Genomic DNA, 22,195 nt, shown 5'->3' on the forward strand with positions numbered 1-22,195 from the left:
CGTATATCTCTTGGTTTCCTTTGTTATACTGTTAACAATTTCCATTTCAACTACTTTGACTTACTCAAACAAAAAGTTCCTGTGAAAACTGATCTGTGAAGTAACACCAGTCCTGTTGATGTTTTTTTTTTTTTTAGATATTAATTTTTTCAATAATGAGCCCCAAAAATGAAATTTCATTCACCTCAGTGTATTGTGGCAGACACAACCTTAACAAATCAGCTCAGCTCAGCTTACAGAGCATTTAACATACAGCACACTTGATTCAAAGTGCTTTATAGCACACACACAGGAAGTCCAAACACAAGACATGATAAGAAAGGACTTCATTGATCCCACACAGGGGAAATTTAGTCCTTGCAGCCAGCAAGTTACAGAAAGCAAGCACAATGGCATAAGTGGCATGGACCATTGACTACCTCACCAACAGGCCACAGTACGTGAGGCTTCGCAACTGCGTGCCTAATATAGTAATCTGGGCTCCACAGGGGACAGTGCTCTCCTCTTTCCTCTTCACCCTCTACACATCGGACCTAAGACACAACACCAACAGCTGCCACATCCAGAAGTTCTCTGATGATACAGCCATCGTTAGATGTGTATCACAGGGGAACGAATTGGAATACAGGGAGGTTGTCACCAACGACTGAACCACCTGCATATAAATGCCAGCAAGACGAAGGAGATGGTAACTGATTTCCGAAGGAATGTACCACAGACTACACCAGTGAACATCCATGAGACAGTGGGGGGCTTAAGCAGCTCCTTCAGTAACAGACTGCTGCATCCAGTCTGTAAGAACGAACGCTACTGCAGGTTCTTCATTCCTACATCTGTCAGACTGTTTAACTCCAGTATCATGTGATGTAGCACTGTGTTGATGCTGTCGTTTCTTAATTTCTACATCATAAACCTGTTTCTGATTGTGCACTACTGTTCAAGGCTAATATATGCTCTATTGCTAATATCTGCTCACATTCACCCATTTCACCTGGTTCAATTTCTAAATTTCTAAAGTTGGATACTTCTCTCAGCTGTGCAATAACACTATTTATTATCGATATTGGCAACTATATTCTTATAAACTGTATATATTGTGCATATACATAGACCCAGTATTTCCCAAGTGCAATAGTATTTTCTTCGGGTGCAATAGTATTCTCAGTACTTTTTTATGGCAGTAGGATTCTTTGGCATTTACTATTTTTAATAATCTGTACAAATGTATATAGACATAGTTGTTTTTTTCTATCCTGTATCTTGTGAACTTTTATATTTTTATTTTTATGACCTCTTATACCAGTGTGCCTGCTTTTTGTAACCTGCTTGCTGTAACGACTAAATTTCCCCGGTGTGGGATCAATAAGGTCCTATCTATCTATCTATCTATCTATCTTTCTATCTATCCATCTATCTAACTATCTATCTACAAAAAAGCAGAAATGAAATGCATAAAAGCAGGGGAAAATAAAACTGACATCAAAATGCTGTTTGTTTATTTCAGCTTAGCATTCAACACAGCACCCCCATGAAAATGAGCTGAGCTTGAATACTACACCATGCAATTGGATACTGGACTTCCTCACAAACTGACCTTAATAAATGAACATTGAACCTTGAGAGGGGTTTGAATTATGAGGTTTGAACTGTAGTACCAAAAAACAGAATACTGAGCCTACAATGATGAAACCAGAGACTGATCTAGTCACTGATAAACTGCTGTTGGTACTGTAAATGTACGAACTGGATTACCAACTGACTTTGATCAGTGTGTTGGTTGCATTGATGTTAACTTACTATTTGCAGCTTGGTCAGCTTTCCAATGTCAGCAGGCAGAGCCTCAAAGTCATTGTCACTCAAATAGAGGGCACGGAGAGTGGCTGGAAAACATAAAACACAATTTATACAAACTCAACAGAAACACAACGAAACTCGCTAAGAACTTCTTGTTTTGTCTTTCCACTGTTCCAATAATCACCACCAACTCTGGTTTGGTCAAAATAAACCATTAATTGACCCAAGTTAGATGGGGGAGCAGGGGAAAACAGCATGTTGAGGCAGAAAATTTTTACATGTAATGTGAATGAGTTTCACTGGATCTCATAACTAAAGAGATTTAAATGTATTGGACTTTAACAGATTTTCCCAGTAACAATTGTAATCAACAGAAAACAGAAAGCATGGTGTGTGTGTTTGTACATGTTAGTGTACACTTACTGAGGTAGAAGAAGTTTCCAGGCAGGGAGTTCTGGTTCAGGTTGTTGTATGTGAGGTCCAACACTTCTAAAGCTGGCAATGAACCAAATCCTCTAGGCAAGCCACTCAGACGGTTCATACTGTGCTCACAAACATACATACAAAAAATATATTACACACACAAATCCATCACTGTAAAAATGCACATCATGTGAATCTTTTGAATTCAAATGCAGGGAATATTTGAGGACAAAGTAACAGTTTCTTGAAAATTTCATTTATTTCAACCAACAGCACATTTACTTAAAGCTTGATAGGGCTGGGTGGTGATACAGTATCCCAGGGTATTTGAAAATAGCAAAGGATGTTCTTTGCATTACCATTATGAGAAAATTCTGCTGTGCAATGTGTGCATTTATATAATAAGCATAGAGTATTTGTTTTGGATCACTGTCTGTGTGGTTGAAGATGTTATGAAACTGATGACAGAACTGTAAATGATGTAATTTGTTCAAAAAATAAATAAATAACCTGTCCAAAAACAACCTCTCAAAAAAGACTTAATCATTTAGAAGTAATCATAATTGTGCATTATGTGACAGCTTCTCCTCAGACAGGAGAATCAGAAAAAACAGATGATGATTACAAGCAAGTCGGTCTCCAAAAAATGCAGCTGCTTCAGAGATGAAGATCCCCTTCTGTGTTGAAAATCAAATGTCAGCCACTTTCCACTGATGTTAAAGGTGGCCCGGAAATTACACCATCAGAAGTGGTGTTCTGCACCACAAAGCTATAAGTCTGTTACATACTCAAGCCTGAAAAAGTAGATACAATCGTTATTTTCTGGTGAAAAACTTAGAATAGGCCTAAAGAATAACAAAACGTTACAGTGTGTAGGACACACTTTTATGGCCATTTTTGTTATTGTTATATTGTTAATATCTAATAAGCCTATTGGATGTTATAGGCCGTGGTTTGAATTGAATCTATTTACACTGCAATATAGCTATAGACAAACTTGTTTTCAATTTCATTACATTCAGATGACAGATGAACGATTAATGTCATGTTCTTGCACTATTCTTTATTTAGATGAGGCCATCGGATGTATTTGCACTCAGGTTTTGGATTTGCTGTTAACAGATGGTATTAATGTTAGAAAACTGGAACATGTCATGTGTGAAAATAATAATAGTAATAGATATTATTTGTGTAGCACCTTTCATACAAGAAATGCAGCTAAAAATGCTTTACAACAAAAAATTATGCAATGAGTGCTTCACATAAAAACAGACATAAAATCAACATAAGAAGAGGAGAAGAACTTTATTAATCACACACATGCACATATCATGCTTTTTGAAGAACACAACAAACACATCATGCACATGCTTCAGTGAAATTAATTCCTCCACGTTTCACCCATCCTGGTAAGTCCTTCCTCTGTGGCAGACCAGGAGCGGTGATCTGCCAGCCGAAGGCAGTGCCCGGGGACCCAGTTCCTTTCTCATCACCATTGGTCAGGTGGTGATCTTCTTGCATGTTTTTTTTTTTTTAGTAGGGTTTTTTCTTTTTGTGGAGGATAACCCCGGTGAACACAGGGAAGTGAAGCATTTAAGAAGCACTGTTTTATTATATTTGTTGAAACTTTCTTTAATTCAAACAGCAATCAATAAATCAAACACTCTGACAAAAAAAAAAGGAAAAAGGACCAGTATTTGTGACCGTTGCAGGCCTGTAATAAACCAGGCCATTAAGGTGCCTGTCTACATACATAGCTGCATACCCGCGTGCACTCATTGCACATGATGGGAGTCTTTCACAAGGCTATGCAGATATATTATCAAACACTACTGGCGTACAAGAGTGGCAGAGAAAATAGAGCCTAAATTCCTCAGTAAAAACAGTACAGCTGAGAGTACCGACAACAGCCACGTTCCTTGTTTACATTGATTATAATAATATTAGGTGTTTTCTTACATGTGAACGAGACATGTGGTAGTTCAATACAGTTGGCAAATACAATGATGCGCTGCACTCGAGTACACACTCCTTAAAGGGAGGGGATGGGAATTTTCGATTATATACTTTCAAAATGTAGCTTACTCTTGCTGGTTTCTCCAACTTTACCAAATCCAGCTTTAAGATTATTAGATAAGATGCAACTATTTTAAGTAGGATCAGTGTTTCCTCTAGGATTTTTTTCAGCAGCGGGGGCAGAGGGGGACACTTGACTGCAGATTTTACTTTTACAACCTATTTATTGAATGGCCAGTTGAATTGCTTTTGAAAGGCTGAATGTAAAAATCAAAAATAAATTTCTGTAGAATCAGTGGCAAAGTTTGCACCCAGGCTCAGAACAATCAATTTTTCTGAGTTTTTTATAGAAGAGCTCTAAGGCTCAGAGGCTGCACCATCACTTTGCTCTCCTGCTCCTTCACTCGGCTCTCCTTCATTTTGTTCCACTGCTCCTCCCTGTCTAATGTTACTTGTCTCATACGATTACATAAAACATTAACGTTAGATAATTCACACTCACATCACATCTGATTACAAGTGTGGACACAATTTTTTACCTAACCATCATCATTTTTGAGTCAGTAAAAGGCTAATGATACCTGACTAGCGTCATCTTCATCAGCTGTCTTTCTCTTCTTAGAGAAATATTTGAACAAGCTCATCTGAAAATGCAGTCAGCAGTTATATCATGGCGTGCAGATATTAGCTTAATGCTATCAATTAGTTTACTCACGTCAATGACACTGAGGCAACTTTTACACGTAGCAGGGTATTTTGGAAAACTGATATTTTAGCCCCTCCGTTTTCAAAAATAGCATCGTGCACACAACATCGTTTTCAAAAATGTTGTCGTTCACAACGACAAGGGAGGACCAACCCCATACTCCCGGAGCACCTCCCACACAATGATGCGAGGGACACGGTCGAATGCCTTCTCCAAGTCCATAAAACACATGTGGACTGGTTGGGCAAACTCCCATGAACCCTCAAGCACCCTGTAGAGGGTATAGAGCTGGTCCAGTGTTCCACGGCCAGGATGAAAACCGCATTGTTCCTCCTGAATCCGAGGTTCGATTATCAGCCGGATTCTCCTCTCCAGTACCCTGGAATAGACTTTCCCAGGGAGGCTGAGGAGTGTGATCCCCGATAGATGGAACACACCCTCCGGTCCCCCTTTTTAAAAAGAGGGGCCACCACCCCAGTCTGCCAGTCAAGAGGCACCGTCCCAGACTGCCACGCGATGTTGCAGAGGCGTGTCAACCAGGACAGCCCTGCAACATCCAGTGACTTGAGGTACTCAGGGCGGATCTCATCCACCTCCGGTGCTTTGCCACCGAGGAGCTTGCAAACTAACTCAGTGACTTCAGCCCAGGTGATGGATGAATCGACCTCCAAGTCCCCAGTCTCTGCTTCCTGTACAGAAGACATGACATTGGGATTGAGGAGATCCTTGAAGTATTCCTTCCACCGCCCGACAATGTCCCCAGTCAAGGTCAACAGCTCCCCACCTCCACTGTAAACAGTGTTGACAAAGAGCTGCTTCCCCTTCCTGAGGTGCCAAACAGTTTGCCAGAATTTCTTCGAGGCCGACCAGTAGTCTTCCTCCATGGCTTCCCTGAACTCCTCCCAGACCTGAGTTTTTGCTTCTACAACCGCCCGAGCTGCCGCACGCTTGGCCTGCCGGTACCCGTCAGCTGCCTCAGGAGTCCCAGGCCTGATAGGACTCCTTCTTCAGCTTGACGGCATCCCTTACTTCCGGTGTCCACCACCGGGTTCGGGGATTGCCGCCACGACAGGCACCGGCGACTTTACAGCCACAGCTACGGATGGCTGCATCAACAATGGAAGTGGAGAACGTGGGCCATTCGGACTCGATGTCTCCAACCTCCCTCGGAATCTGGTCGAAGCTCTCCCGGAGGTGGGAGTTGAAGACCTCCCTGACAGTGGGTTCCACCAGACGTTCCCAACGGAACCTCACAGTACGTTTGGGTCTGCCAAGTCTGTCCCGCTTCCTCCCCTGCCAGTGGATCCAACTCACCACCAGGTGGTGATCAGTTGACAGCTCAGCCCCTCTCTTCTCAGTCACCAGTCTGTCAAGCTCCTGAAGTTTGCGGACGACACCACCCTCATTGGACTCATCTCTGATGGCGACGAGTCCGCCTACAGGTGGGAGGTTGACCATCTGGTGACCTGGTGCAATCAGAACAACCTGGAGCTAAATGCTCTAAAGACAGTGGAGATGGTTGTGGACTACAGGAAGAACTCAGCCTCACCAGCCCCCATCACCCTCTGTGACTCCACTATTGACACTGTGGAGTCTTTCCGCTTCCTGGGAACTATCATCTCCCAGGACCTCAAGTGGGAGCCGAACATCAGCTCCCTCATCAGGAAAGCACAGCAAAGGATGTACTTCCTACGGCAGCTGAAGAAATTCAGCCTGCCAAAGACAATGATGGTGCACTTCTACACAGCCATCATCGAGTCCATCCTCACCTCCTCCATCACCATCTGGTACGCTGCTGCCACCGCCAAGGACAAGGGCAGACTGCAGCGTGTCATTCGGTCTGCAGAGAAGGTGATTGGCTGCAATCTACCATCTCTTCAGGACCTGTACGCCTCCAGGACCCTGAGGCGTGCAGAAAAGATTGTGGCTGATCCCTCTCACCCCGGACACAAACTCTTTGAGCCACTCCCCTCTGGCAGGAGGCTGCGGTCCATCAGGACCAAAACCTCACGCCACAAGAACAGTTTTTTCCCGTCTGCTGTCAGCCTTACCAACAAGGCCCGGAACCCCCCCTGACACTCTTCACATTCCACCTCGGACTCATTCTGTCACATTGAGTGATATAAATATAACTCTATGCGTTACATTAACGCTCAACTTGGACTTCTTTCTGAAAAAAAGAACTGTGTTTCTAACAATAACAGACTTGTGTATATATATTTAAATTGTTATTTTTATGCTCTTATTTTAGTAGATGTGTCATATTTTAGTAGATGTGTCATGCACCAATTTCACCAGAAAAAATTCCTCGTATGTGTAAAAGCATTCTTGGCAATAAAGCTTTTTCTGATTCTGATTCTGATTCACCCGAGTGTCCAAGACATACCGCTGAAGGTCCGATGATACAACTACAAAGTCAATAATTGACCTCAGACCTAAGGTGTCCTGGTGCCACGTGCACTGATGGACATCCTTTTGCTTGAACATGGTGTTCGTTATGGACAAACTGTGACTAGCAAAGAAATCCAATAACAGAACACCGCTCGGGTTCAGATCAGGGAGGCCGTTCCTCCCAATCACACCCCTCAAGATATCACTGTCGCTACCCATGTGAACATTGAAGGAAGAACTCAGCCTCACCAGCCCCCATCACCCTCTGTGACTCCACTATTGACACTGTGGAGTCTTTCCGCTTCCTGGGAACTATCATCTCCCAGGACCTCAAGTGGGAGCCGAACATCAGCTCCCTCATCAGGAAAGCACAGCAAAGGATGTACTTCCTACGGCAGCTGAAGAAATTCAGCCTGCCAAAGACAATGATGGTGCACTTCTACACAGCCATCATCGAGTCCATCCTCACCTCCTCCATCACCATCTGGTACGCTGCTGCCACCGCCAAGGACAAGGGCAGACTGCAGCGTGTCATTCGGTCTGCAGAGAAGGTGATTGGCTGCAATCTACCATCTCTTCAGGACCTGTACGCCTCCAGGACCCTGAGGCGTGCAGAAAAGATTGTGGCTGATCCCTCTCACCCCGGACACAAACTCTTTGAGCCACTCCCCTCTGGCAGGAGGCTGCGGTCCATCAGGACCAAAACCTCACGCCACAAGAACAGTTTTTTCCCGTCTGCTGTCAGCCTTACCAACAAGGCCCGGAACCCCCCCTGACACTCTTCACATTCCACCTCGGACTCATTCTGTCACATTGAGTGATATAAATATAACTCTATGCGTTACATTAACGCTCAACTTGGACTTCTTTCTGAAAAACAGAACTGTGTTTCTAACAATAACAGACTTGTGTATATATATTTAAATTGTTATTTTTATGCTCTTATTTTAGTAGATGTGTCATATTTTAGTAGATGTGTCATGCACCAATTTCACCAGAAAAAATTCCTCGTATGTGTAAAAGCATTCTTGGCAATAAAGCTTTTTCTGATTCTGATTCTGATTCACCCGAGTGTCCAAGACATACCGCTGAAGGTCCGATGATACAACTACAAAGTCAATAATTGACCTCAGACCTAAGGTGTCCTGGTGCCACGTGCACTGATGGACATCCTTTTGCTTGAACATGGTGTTCGTTATGGACAAACTGTGACTAGCAAAGAAATCCAATAACAGAACACCGCTCGGGTTCAGATCAGGGAGGCCGTTCCTCCCAATCACACCCCTCAAGATATCACTGTCGCTACCCATGTGAACATTGAAGTCCCCCAGCAGGTTGGAGCACTTTCCAGTACCCCTCCCAGGGACTCCAAGAAGGCCGGGTACTCTACACTGCTGTTCGGCCCGTAGGCCTATCCCCGACCCGAAGGCGCAGGGAAGCGAGACTCTCGCTCAGCGGGGAGAACTCCAACACATGACAGCTGAGCTGGGGGGCTATAAGCAAGCCCACACCAGCTCGCCACCTCTCACCGCGGGCAACTCCAAAGTAGAAGAGAGTCCAGCCTCTCTCAAGGAGTTGGGCTCCAGAGCCCAGACTGTGCGTGGAGGTGAGCCCGACTATCTCTAGTTGGTACCGCTCAGCCTCATTCCATGTCCCTGTAGCCAGAGTCGTCGTCCAGGGTTTGGGTCATCGGGGCCCCCACCCATGACTGCCACCCACAGCATAACGCACCGGCCCCTTCTGATCCTTCCTGCGGGTGGTGGGCCTACCGGAAGGCGGGCCCATGTCGCTCCTTCGGGCTGCGCCCGGCCGGGTCCCATGGACCCGGCCACCAGGCGCTCGCCTGCGAGCCCCAACCCCAGGCCTAGCTCCAGGGTGGGGCCCGTCTGACCCGTCTGACCCGTCACCATGGTAAGGTTGAATTTATGAGTATAACTTGTTTGATCAGTCTCTTGGGGTGGCCTAACTCACACACATCCAATCTGCCCCTGACCTATAGATTAGCGCATACTAGCTTTTCCCCTTAGGTTTTTTATGAATAAGGAGAATTGTTACAACCCCTCATTTAGAAAAAGTCTCCCGGCTAATCCTGCCTTGTACTGACAGGTTGGAGAAACAGTCAGTCTCAAAGTGGTTAGCACACACCAGCAATTTTTTTGCCAACTGTAGCTGGGATGTTGCCTGTTGCTGCTCTTTTGTCCTCTCCAGCTGAGACGTGATGGAGTGATTTGTGCTTGCCTTTACAGCCAACATCAAAATACTTCCTAAACCATTGCTTTCGATAACAAAATGGCAGATCTCTGAGAAGGTAGCGCTGTATCTGGTGGGTGGAGAGACTCTGTATGTATGCTTTGATGGGAGGGGGGATGGGGAGGGGGGTAGGAATATTCAAATGTACCGGCCAACGACATCATTATCTGCGCCGAATTTGACCAGCTCATCTGGAAACTGCAGGCAGGGTACTTTCAGAAATCCATATCTCTCAAAAAAGCATGGACGGTCTTATTTCACAGTTTGTATGCGTTTGGCAGCACCAGAGACCCAAAATAACACCCCAAATCCCAGAAAAAAGTGAGTTTTTCATAATATGGGACCTTTAAGGTTAGAGTTAGGCTAAGTCTAAATGCTGTGTCGTTAAACCAATCATTCCAGTTCTCCAACCTTGAATAAAAATCAGATGTTGACCTTTGAGTGACAAGTTTGAGAACCCCTGTTCTAGAGGATACTTCATGTTAGTTTCACATTCAGTCAGATGGAATTATTTTAAATACAAGGACGTATTGCACCATGTAATGATCTCTTTCATCCATCCATTACTTTATTATCATTGTCATGCACATGTATAGTCTACTTCTTAAAAGCCAATTAGAAACATTTATTTATACACATGGCAGAGAAATCAGTGTTCTGAAAGAGAAATATACCTGGACAAATAAGGTTTCCATAATCCCCTGCTTTGATTACAGAAACCAAGTTTCCTGTTTAGATGACATTTAAGAAATCATCTTACAGGAGTAAAAACAACAGTAACCCAGTTACTTATGTACATATAAACACACTGACTGATATTCATCTGGTTAGTGTCTCTCTTTGACACTATGATGCTGATAATATTCTGTGTTTTTACTCTTTTCTCATAAAGAAATTCAATTCTGTCAAGACCACCATGTCCTGCAAAGACTGGTGTTGGCGCATTAACTGTTCCCTATGGAGCTTCAGGACTTTCTAATATCCACACCAATAAAGAGACCTTGTCTGGAACTGGAGGAGGAAGAGGATGGCTGGATACAACCTATGACCCTGCAGGCTCTGTCACAGCTTTGACAGAGTTGACAGGCATGATGTGACTTAATCAAATATCCCTATAAGTGTGTGCATAAATGAGTTGCCATTTTATTTGATGAAACCAATGTGGTCTATTTGTTAATCCAGGCTCAGTGGCGGTTCTTGTCTCTAGGACAGTCTTCAGGGATGTGGAGAAGCTGAGCCATCACCACTGGGGCCTACCTTTGTGTAATCATATGGTTCTACATAAAGAGTATGGTAGGTGCACTTACCAAGAGTAGTCACAGAAACAAACAATATGACAATGTAATAAAAAAAAATAAAAAAAAGTAAAGCGCATCAGTGCTGAAAATAATCAACATGAAAATCGATCAGAAATAAACATCCAACACATTTATCAGGCTCCATCAGTTAACCAGCGGTTAACATACTCACTCATATCCTGACCCACACAGCTGTGTCATGCTGATTATCTGATTCAATTAGATCACACTTAATAGTCTGATTAAGTGTGCTGGTGTTTCCTTTGATATTGTGGTAGATATTCTGATGATAGGTGAAACAATCCAGTATTTTTTAAAGTTTGTATTAAGAACTGTGTGTTTTTGTGTGTGCAACCAACTGATGCGTCATAGGGACAACTATTCTAGTTCAATACTATTATGTGTCTTTGACAAATGAGATTAAACACTTGCAGGGTTCAAACACACAGACACATGATGGCTGACAAATACACAGACACACCCACAACCAAGAGAAAAATAAACAGACAATGAAAAGTGAATGCACAGCCTGAATAGGAGTATGAGGCTTATACTATACAGATGATGTTTGTCTGTGGATCAATACACTCCAAGACTCCTCCTGATCCTCCTGTCACTGACACCCTGTCTTTGTGAGTCTGCACTCATATCTAAACACACACTGAAAGCATTTCTTGTCAGCTTTTTAGCAAACACACTTTTTCTGTTACAAAGAAAAAATGAATGACACCTCTTGTGTGCTGGCATTTTGTACATTGATTGTTATATATGTTTATGTTAAAAATGCTGGTGATACAACACTGTAAAGACAAATGAAATGTGTTTTAACCCGGGTCTGTCAAATCTGCGGTCATACTGCATTTGAACCTTACAAACCAAATCAAGTAGAAAGGCCGAAAGGGTTCAAAATAACTGTGGTGCCCAAAGCTGAGTTGGAACAGCCTGAGGGACTGATTGAGGTTTCATGGAGACTACAGGAATGGAAAAGGGAATCTAGTGACCTCGTTAGAACGTAAGTGTGTATGTGGCTGTGACTGTGTTTATGAAAAAAAGGAAGATGATCAGACAGTAGACAAGTCTGACCTGGGGGCAGCAGTAAATAACCAAGAGGCAATTAAACTATCAACTGTACTGCTCCAACACAGATATAAAGAGAATGCGAAAGGAAGGGTGCTGTATGCCCACTATGCCTGTTGTGGGGACATAAATCTGTTTACACAGTAACATTGTGGCAACTTGTTCTCCTTATGGAAACAGAACAAGTCCCCATAACTTAAATGATGGAGTTTTAGGGTGAATACTTGGATTACAGTAAGGTTAGTCTTAGGTTTAGGTTAAGGTTGGGGTTATGGTTCGGCAAGTGGTGGTTATGGTAATGGTTAGGGCAAGTCTCCAGGAAATGAATGTACGTCTATGTAAAGTCTCTCAAAAGTGATAGAGGCACAACTTTGTGTGTGTGTGTGTGTGTGTGTGTGTACACCTTTATGTGTGAGTAGGACATACCCGAGGTTGAGGTGTTTCAGCTTCTGAAGACTGCTGATCTGAGTAGGCAGCTCTTCAATCTGGTTGTTGAACATGTTTAGGACCTCCACGTTCTTCAGCTCAGAGATGTTGGCAGGCACCACTGGAAAAAACAGAGGAGAGAAATGACAACCACATCAAACACACGCACAAGCACTTCTCAGCGAGCACTTCTCATCAGCTGCCTTATTCCTGACAACCAGCTCATCATCATTAGCTGCAGGGCCCTAACAAACCTCAAGTACTTAATAACTCAATTAGATAATGTGTTGGTCATAACTCTACACACTGACATTTGAGCAGCCAACATATAGCAGTTTCTCTCTTCACTTGCATTTACAGTTTTATTCCCCCACAGTCTGCAGCCACAGGGGCGGACACAGATCACTGGGATGGTAACAAAGAGCAGGAAGTTTATCAGATTATCAGTCTGATCAATGGAAGACAAGAGATGGAAGCAGAGGGAAGAAAGAGTAAACCATTCAGGCCCTGACCTGAATGCTGCCAGGAGAATGAGTGCTGAGAGGTGAGGTCTGTGCATACTGATACTATATCAGCTGGACCTGTGTGTGTGTGTGTGTGTGTGTGTGTGTGTGTGTGTGTGTGTGTGGCATCACAAAACACATTTTTTTTAAACCCTCTACTTATGATGTAAAAAGTGGGTGCCACTCAGACGAGGACTGCCAAATAAAAAGTGAAAGAAGTAAAAATATCAGTCAGTACGTGCTTTCTGTTTGTTCTTTTTATCTCTTTGATAAATAACCACATATTGGTAGTTCAGAAACTGACATTTGATGGACAGCTAGGCTGTGTGCCAAGAGAATTCATAAGTTTAGGGTTTAGACCAGTGGCTTTCTGTGGACACACACATGCATTAAGGGCAAAATCGCCACCCCTCCCGAATAATCTTGTGTCCGAGGAGCTGATGAATAGTAGAGAAGGGGAGGAGTGAGGCCCAGGAGGGAGAAACAGAGGGGAAAGAAGAAAGAGAGTGATATTCTTTCATAAAAGCGACTTCTTTGTTCCATTTTGTCCTTGGCAAGGCAAATCTATGATGAAGAAATTAATCTGTGGAAGCAAGTAGAACACACAAAATCCTGAGTCAAAACTGACCATGGATCAGCGTCCTTTATCAAAGCAATTAACACCCTGTCACATGATTTTTGCAAGCAACAGCAGACGACTGACAGAGCTGCACCAAAGCAGATTCATTTAGACCTAAGACTCAGGTCCACCAGTTCAAAACTGAGCTTAAAGAGAAAGTGTGAGGAAAATTTTGAACACAACAAAAACAAAAACAGAAGATGAGTAAACCAGACGTTTAATGGTACATGTATTCATCCAGGACGATTCGGTACAGGACAATCAGTTTGATACGCCCTGGGATCCAAAGTCTTATTAAGTTTATATACTTACATGTTGAGAGCAGAATTTTCAGTGCATGAGTGTTACCCAGAAAGTTTTGGCACTGCACCAGTTGTTGTAAGCCCAGCAAAGCGCACTATCAGATGTAGCGTGATAGTGGGCTTAGCCCTGTAGTCAAGCTCAAGCAGTGCTTCTGCCATCTGAACGGCAAAGAAATATGAGAGACTAGAACAGAAAATGCATTGTGCAATTTTTTTTCTGTAAGTAATTTAATATAATGAGGAAACAAATAGTTGATTAATCAAATAACAGAAAATTATTCATCATCAGTTTCAATGATTAATTTATTTATTTGAATTATTTGGCAAGTAAGGCTGTTGAAGATATGCCAATTGAAGACATCACCCTAGGCTTTGGGAAATTGTGGCAGATATTTTAACCAAATTTCTAACATTTTACAGACTAAATGATCAATCAAAGAACAATTACAATTTAGTGTGTGTGTGTGTGTGTGTGTGTGTGTGTGTGTGTGTGTGTGTGTGTGTGTGTGTTAGTAATAGGTGCCAGTGAATCAACAGACTGCAGCAGGACAAGTGTTACAGCTAGTGCAGCCAGAGTGCAATGGGTCACATTTAACAAAGATCATCATTTCAAGATGCACTGTCCCGCCAAAAAATGGAGTGAAGGGGACACAGCAGTCATGCAAGCTAGGCCACAATGCCAAGTACTTACAGTACAACAGCCAACAGATAGATTTTCTGCTGTGTTTGAGAGTCAGTGAAGAGCTGCTGGTTTTAAAAGGTCCCACTAGTTCATGCAGTATGCCAGAAATCAATTTCATTTATCTGGCTTCTCTCTCTGTGGGCCACTGACCATAGCTAAATCAATCATCGATCTTCAGTACAGTTGGACAAACCAACAGTATTCATAAGGTCTTCCGTACAATATATGCTATTGATTTAAAAATGGGCTCCTTGGCCCTGTTGTGTGATACTGTGACCTGGGCAGCTGCTGGATTATCAGTTGGTATGTTTGTGTTTTGAGGAGGAAAATCCCTGCAGCACTGCGTGAAGGTAATGACACATGAGGTGATTTTCAGTATTGGTATGAAATGTTTACCTGTCATTAAATGACCACAATAGAGGCATGTTAGCATTGGGCAGCAGCCAGCAGAGGTTCTCTTTCTCTCCCTTCTAATGGAGGGCTTCCCAAATGTCACTGTAACTCATGACTACCTTCATACAGCAGCAGCATCACCTCCATCCTGTCTGACACAGTGCAGCTGTATTTGTACAATCCCACAATTGTACTGGATGAGACAGAGGAGAGGAAGAGATACAAAACACTTAGTGACATTTCCTGCTACTTTCAGAGGCTGGTGGCAGGGTGGGACAGCTGAGAGTTACTTTACAAAGCTGGAGTTACTGAGCATACCTTGAGAGTGCCTGCAGGAGAGTAACCACGTGAATTATGTTGTCCCCATTTCTGCCTGATCTGGGCTATAAATAACCTAACAAAGTGAGATGTGTGTAATCTTTTGATCTCCAGAAGCAGATTAGAAAACACAGCAGAAGGTGAACATGTCAGTGAGCACTGACGAAGATGTGCACTTCAAAAAGGTTATCTGTTGCAAATAAAAAGAAAATCAATGGAAAATAAGTCTAATATCAGTGTGAATTAGACACTATTACAGACTGATCCAAATATTTTATAACTATGAAAATATTTTTACTTTTAAACCATCCTGTCAAAATTTCAGATGAGAAAAAGCAGATTAAACTGACCAAAAAACAAGTGAATTTGTGTTACTTTTATCGCTCCAACTGACAAAAGAATGACTGTAAGACTGGAGTCTCGGCGGAGAGTAGAGAGGAAAATTGGTTTATCACTTTGCCGTAAACCTACTGTATCAGTTTCAGTGGTTCAAATTTCCAAAGTGCATTGATGGTAGGTTCACACCTCACCATAAGCTCTGCTTTCCCAGTTAATAAGAGAAGCAAGAGAATAAAAACAAAAGCTAAAAATTACACATTCCCAGTATTATAGTTTTATGATGACATAACCTTTATAATTTCATTACCATTCATGTTCAGTTCAAATGGCCCTGATACTATAATAATATACAACCAAAACTTGATTTGGTTATTCAGTTATTTAATTGGTGTTTCATAACACCATAACTGTAACAGCTAAGTACAGGTTGGTGTGAGTATATTAATGGGTCTGTGGTGACATCTGCTGGTGCAAAACACCATTACATCACTTCAGTCCAATCAGTGGTTACTTAAGATGCCCACTCAATACATACATAGTTGCTGTTTCACAGGAAATATTAGAACTGACAAAAGCTCACAAGTGGCTGCACTATCAGAAGATCTGAGCAGGAGTCAGCAAAGAGCATTCAACACCGTAAGATCTCTGCTGGTACACCCAGAGCACTGGTCTCCCTCCATATGCATCCCCGTGTATCATGTCACCGCAGCACCAGATTTAGGTTACCTAACGACACCTGATACAACTCACAGCCGCAAATGCTAATAAATGGATCTTTGACCCTCGATTATTTTGGTTATATATACTGATCAAAAGGTTGAACTTCTATGCTCAATTAACATGGGACATTTTCACAGCACAACACAGCATTCAATTTATCTGAATCATAAATGACAGTGCTGTCATTGTCATAGTGTCGAGTGTTGTCTTACAGTTGGGGCTAATTATTCTATTTTGTTCTGTTTTTGTAACAAATTGGGTTGGTTGCGTTTTTGTGCCTTTGTTTGTTTCTCCCTGTGTTGTGTTGTTTGTTTGCAGATGCTGCTGTACCATGTGCGCATGCACACACACACAAATATGAAAATACATACACACACTCTTGACACCTACTTTTTTGTTATTATGTGAAGTGCATTTTTAATAAACCACTGAACATTTTTTTTCCTGCCTTTTATGTTTGACTGACAGTTTCATTGATCATTGAGGCCTGGAATGAAGCTGTTTAAAAAAAAAAAAAGAATTGCAATGTTGGTGGAACTTAGCTTGCTACATTTCTCTGGGGGATGGCGTCAGTGTAGTGAGTCTTATTTAATGTAGAGTACCTGGTAGCTTAGCTCACTACACTAGCAGTGCAGTGATTCACATTTGGTTTGCACTGACTTTGCTCAGCACCAAATTTCAATACTTGTATAGCAGCAACAGCAACAGAATAAAATTCTATAAAACAAAAATTGCTTGTAATTTGGTATCAAATTTTGATACTGAAGGCGTACCACTCACCAGCTTCAGTAAATTCACAAAAATCTAGTATGCTTTTTCCTTTCAAAAGGCTCCTTGTTCTGTGAGATTCTTCGGCCGTGTTGCATGCACTGCCCTTTGAGGTCTATCCACAGATTTTCGATGATGTTGAGGGGACCGTGAGGACTACTACATAACATTTAAATTGTGCCTATTGAGGTAGTCCATTTGGGATCATCAACCTGCTGCAGAAGCCATCCGCTTTTCAACTTAAGCTTTGTTACAGTGTGACAATTACAATTACGTCATTTGGCAGTGAACACAATGTGCTGAATATCCAATACTGAAAAACACATTACTCCCTTATATAGAACGTATCTATATCTATCTATCTATATCTAGAGATCAAGGGTATTTAATTAAAAGTCACTGAGGTCCAGTAATTAAAATTTCTTCCAAGTAAAAGGTCTGAACAGAAGTGCAGCTTGTGTCTTATAGCCTCCCCTTATGTCCACATTTTCATATGGTTTCAACAATATTTATTGTCAATAAAATAAATAAGAAAGCACAGAGCCGAATAACCCTTTTTTCTCTTAAATAAAAGAGGTCCAAGCCTAAACAATTAAAGGCCTACACTTCATCAGCTTGTGAACTTTCTAGTACCAAACTTGCAATACAAATATAATGGAATAGTTCATGTATGTTTAGCGTAAGGGGAGTTTCTAAAGTTATTCATATGTCTAGGCTGGTTTAATAGTTCAATCAATGTTACTGTACTGTCTATCATGTTCGTTTTTTTGTCTACCTCAGTTTCTGCTATGTTTACAAAACACTGCACATATTTGAAAACATTTTATTCACCACAAGGTGAATCAGCTTGTGAACTTACACTTTGCACTATTTTGTTACACTTTATTAAGCATTTGTTACATATTCTTTATTTTTGCACCTTAATGTTAAGAGGTAATTGTTAAGTGTTCATTATGATTTCAGACTTTTATTTACATTTATTATTTGAGTGTTTTCCATGGTTGTGTTGACATTTCCTTTCCTTTCTGCCTTGATAGCTAAGGGGATTATAATCAGATTACAATTATCAATATCGTCTGATATAAAACACTTATATGATGATACAGTTTTCAGCCATATTGTCCAGCCCTAGTTCATAGTGGATCAAGTGAAGTCGATCCAAACATAGCCAAGGTGTGTACTTTGGTTAGACCAGGGAACACACTCTCAGACACAGTCTGTTGCCAGAAAGTAGCTGGGTCAGTCGCCTCAAAATGCTCTTTTAATGCAACATTTCCAATGAGCTCAAGCTGTAAAGATCCTGCATGTGCCCACTTGAATGTCTGTGTCACCTCCTTCGAAAATCTTCTGACTTCTCTGATGAGGAAAGGATTCTGGATTAGTAGGAGCTGCTGTCCAAGACTGAAGCTGTTGAACCTTTTACTGAAGTTTCCAGTAAAATGTCTTTTAATTAATGCCACATTTTGCAGCATATGAGGCACAATGGTTTTGAATTGCTTGCTGGAAGAATGAACCGCGGTTTTCCGCATCAACTTCCCTTCTTTTGGGGCAAGCCATGCTGTCATCACTGTCTCTTCCTCTCTGCTCTGGTGCGCTGGCCGCACAGGGTAAAAAAGCGTTTTGATTGGCTCAACTGAGTGAAGATAGTAACTGTATTAACCGTATTAACTGTGAGTAGCAGCACCCGCTGTCTATAGCCCCGACTTTGAAAAAATGCTCCATGAAAATTACCTATTCTTGTGAATTTATCAGAGATTGGTCACGGGTCCGGACAGAACCATCACTCGGACCGAGGTCCGCCATTTGGTGATGCCTGTTATATATATATATATATATATAGATAGATATCTATCTATATCTATAAATCTCTATAAATATGATATAAATATCTATCTCTGTATTTATATATGTATACAGTACATACATATACAGAGTTTAGATTCCCCCCCCCCATTTTGTATTTTATACTTTTTGATACTACTGCTGGTGCCTGTAACACCCAAATTTCCCCTATAGGGATTACTAAAGTGTTATTTTGTCTTATCTTCATCTGTCAGTGAGTCTGTACACTGCATCATCAATCAGCGCACCATCTCGCCACCAAAGGATGGATAGCCTGGAGCTGAGGTGACCAGTGATTCTGATGGCAAACACGGTATTGCTTACAGACCTTCAGCTAAAAGGACAGAAATGTCCTGAAGTTAAAACGGTGAATGATTTTCAAATCCAGGCTAGCTGCTCTTAAGCACTGACAAATAAGCATGCTACTCTGTCTGCAGAGAGAAGTGCTACTTCTCAGCACCACAAGTCAGGTTGGATCAGGAAGCCTTGGCGCCACGATGCTGCATTACTCCCCTCTACTTTTTGTTCTTAATATTCCTTTTGACAGTTATTTATATTTTTTATGTAGTTCAATACTGTACACATATTCCACCAGTTTCTTCATTTTAGTTAAGTGGCACTCTGGTTGTGGACAGTCTTGTCTCCTCTTCTCTGTTTGTGACGTCTATTGCATTTAGATCCGGCGTTCACACAACACACACTCATACAGGTTGTTTAACACATGTCCAGAACAAAGATATGGCGGAGATCCTGCGGGAGCTCTGTCAGTCTAGAGACCAGCGAGTCAAGTAATACAGTACTTTACATGTGACCTCAATAAATACTTTGACTGTGAACTGAAGATTGCTTCAGACCGTTCTTGGGCTTTCAACAAAGAACCGGGCTAACAAGTGGTGCCGTGACCCGGATTGGCTGACTCTGAGATCTCCTATTGATGACCACCGGAAATGATTGGAGGAGAACCTTTTTCAGACAATTCCAGGTGCCTAAATCAAAGGTATGCAGAAACCTCTTTTCTATGAGAAACTTCTGCACATTGGACATACCAAATTACAACTGTCTGATTAAAATGCCATCCACCGATCGCTAAAAACTAAATAATTTGATGTTCAAAAGAAAAACTGTTGCTTATTAACTGAATGGTCACATATAAAGTATAAACACATAGTATTAATAGAAGGACAGCTCTGTCATTAGGGCATGGTAGCTATAGAAGTCAGCTCCGGCCCTGGGTGGCACGTTGTAGCTAAAAAAAGGTCAGCTCTGGTCTATAGGCAGACTATAGACGCGTTGTAGCTATATATATATTAAAAAAAGAAGAAAAAAAAAGTTCAGCTCCAGTCTTTAAAGGTCAGCTCCACTCTTTACGCAGACTATAGACGCAGACTATAGACGCGTTGTTTTATTATTTTTCATACAAATGTGGGGTGGTTTCCTACTTGATTGATATTTTACTGTGTCAGCAACAGTGTATCGAGCAGTATAGACTGATCGAGAATTCCTGCACTGCCACAGATCTCAAGTAGTTCTGTAAAAGGGGGCATTGGAATAGGTAAAAGGGTATTTTCAGTTAAGGTGTTACAGATGTTGTTGAATTAAAATGAGTGAAAAGACTGGGAGAACCCCCAGCGATCAAGTGCACAGAGTACTAGACTTTGTGTAGAAGTTTCTTGATTGGGTCCTCACTCGGGCACTGCGCCATTCACCCTCTCTGAATAACACGTGTGAAATATTTAAAGATATCACAGAAAGTCATCGATAAGTGGAAGAACTGTAAACCCGGCTCCTTGGGGTCAGTGATGTTTGAAACATTGACTGGGTGGCAGAAAAAGGTTCCGAAAGAGGAAGGAGAAAAAGGAATAGTTAGATTTGTAGATTGGTCTGGGAAATGTAAATGAGGGGGATGTTTGGAGGACGTGAAAGCGCTCCACCAAAGGCGAGCGATTTCAGTATGTTTTTTTTTTTTTTTGTTTTGTTGTTGTTTTGTTGTTGTTTTTAAGCAAGCAACAGGCAGTTTGGAACAGGCGAAAGCAAAGTTACAGGAGGCAGGAATACTGCAGAAAGGCAGAGAGAGAAGTAAAAAAGGCCAGAAACATTTCTGATAAATTGTCGGTGTTCTTTAAGAGAAAGAGAAGGCAAGCATGCTATTCACATACAGTCCTCTGCACAACCAAAACATAAAATGCCAGTTAAGACCTTGACTCCTCCAGAGACACAATGTACTCAGCCAATTGATGACACACCCTCGCCAAAACATCAAATGACAAAGCTTTTGTTGACGTTAAAAATGCTCTGTCCACAGCCTGCGAACTCCGACCCAAACTCTTCAGAGCCTTTTCATTTGGATGTTGATGAAAAGAACATTTTTGTGAATGCCCTAAATTAGCAAATTAGCAGAAGGAAAGACTGTAACTATCTACACTGATTCAGCTTATGCAGTCCAAGCTGTACATGTGTCATTGGAGACGGAAAGGTTTTGTAACCTCAGCTGGCACCCCTGTTAAACATTTGAACCAAAATACTTGATCTCTACTATGCCTTGCTTGAACCAAAACAGGTCACTATCGTCAAGTGCAGAGGACATCAAAAAGGAAATAGCAGAACAGCAAAAGGCAATAATGCAGCAGATATTGCAGCAAAAACAATAGCAGGGTGCAATGTATATCAACAAATGTCTCAAAAGATATCTTATAGTTTGTGTAGATCCATTTTCCAGGTGGGTAAAAGCCACACCTACCAAAACTCTCTGACCTATATAGATACAATTGGAATCCCCAGAGGTGTACCAGATGAATATAAATTGGTTAATCAAATTGTAACAGGATTTGAATCACCCTCATTTTGATGGGTAGCCATAAATAAGAATGTGGACGGAATTAACTATTTAACTATGTTCATTTTAATATCCAAAGACTAAATAACATGACTAAATATGCCATAACGGGCCTACATGGAGAATTGGCTGCTACTTCATTGATGACTTACCGAAACAGAATGGCGCTCGATTTCCTTCTAGCTGAAAGAGGTGGGGTGTGTGATATATTTTGCCTGGACTGTTGTGTTTTCATCCCAAACAACACCGCTCCAGAATTGGCTTGATAGAATGTTCTGTATTTATCTCACTTATTGCAGCAGTGACTATTTTCACCTTATGTGGATGTTGCTGCATACCATGCATCAGGCACCTCTGTCTAAAATGTATCACGATGGCCATTAATGACAAATTTCCACCACCACCTCATTATCAATTAGTACAATATCCTGGTGAAACGGTTTCTATGCTCTTTGAGTTTCCACAGGGAGAAGTTGAAGCTGAAGCGGACCCCGA

General features: G+C 41.8%; 1 protein-coding gene across 3 annotated transcripts in view; it reads right to left on the reverse strand.

Annotated features, from left to right (window-relative positions):
- The window catches only part of rsu1 (Ras suppressor protein 1), a 95,687-nt gene that overhangs the window by 47,995 nt on the left and 25,497 nt on the right, over positions 1-22,195 (reverse strand). For all 3 annotated transcript variants that reach the window (XM_076721409.1, XM_076721410.1, XM_076721411.1), the window contains exons 4-6: positions 12,382-12,502; positions 2,218-2,336; positions 1,798-1,880 (exon numbers count right to left, since the gene is read on the reverse strand). In XM_076721409.1, coding sequence (XP_076577524.1) covers positions 1,798-1,880; positions 2,218-2,336; positions 12,382-12,502 — 323 coding nt within the window. The remainder of the gene's footprint in view (positions 1-1,797; positions 1,881-2,217; positions 2,337-12,381; positions 12,503-22,195) is intronic.

The sequence above is a fragment of the Chaetodon auriga genome, chromosome 21 (genome assembly GCF_051107435.1).
Source record: "Chaetodon auriga isolate fChaAug3 chromosome 21, fChaAug3.hap1, whole genome shotgun sequence".
In the NCBI taxonomy this organism is placed as follows: Eukaryota; Metazoa; Chordata; class Actinopteri; order Chaetodontiformes; family Chaetodontidae; genus Chaetodon; species Chaetodon auriga.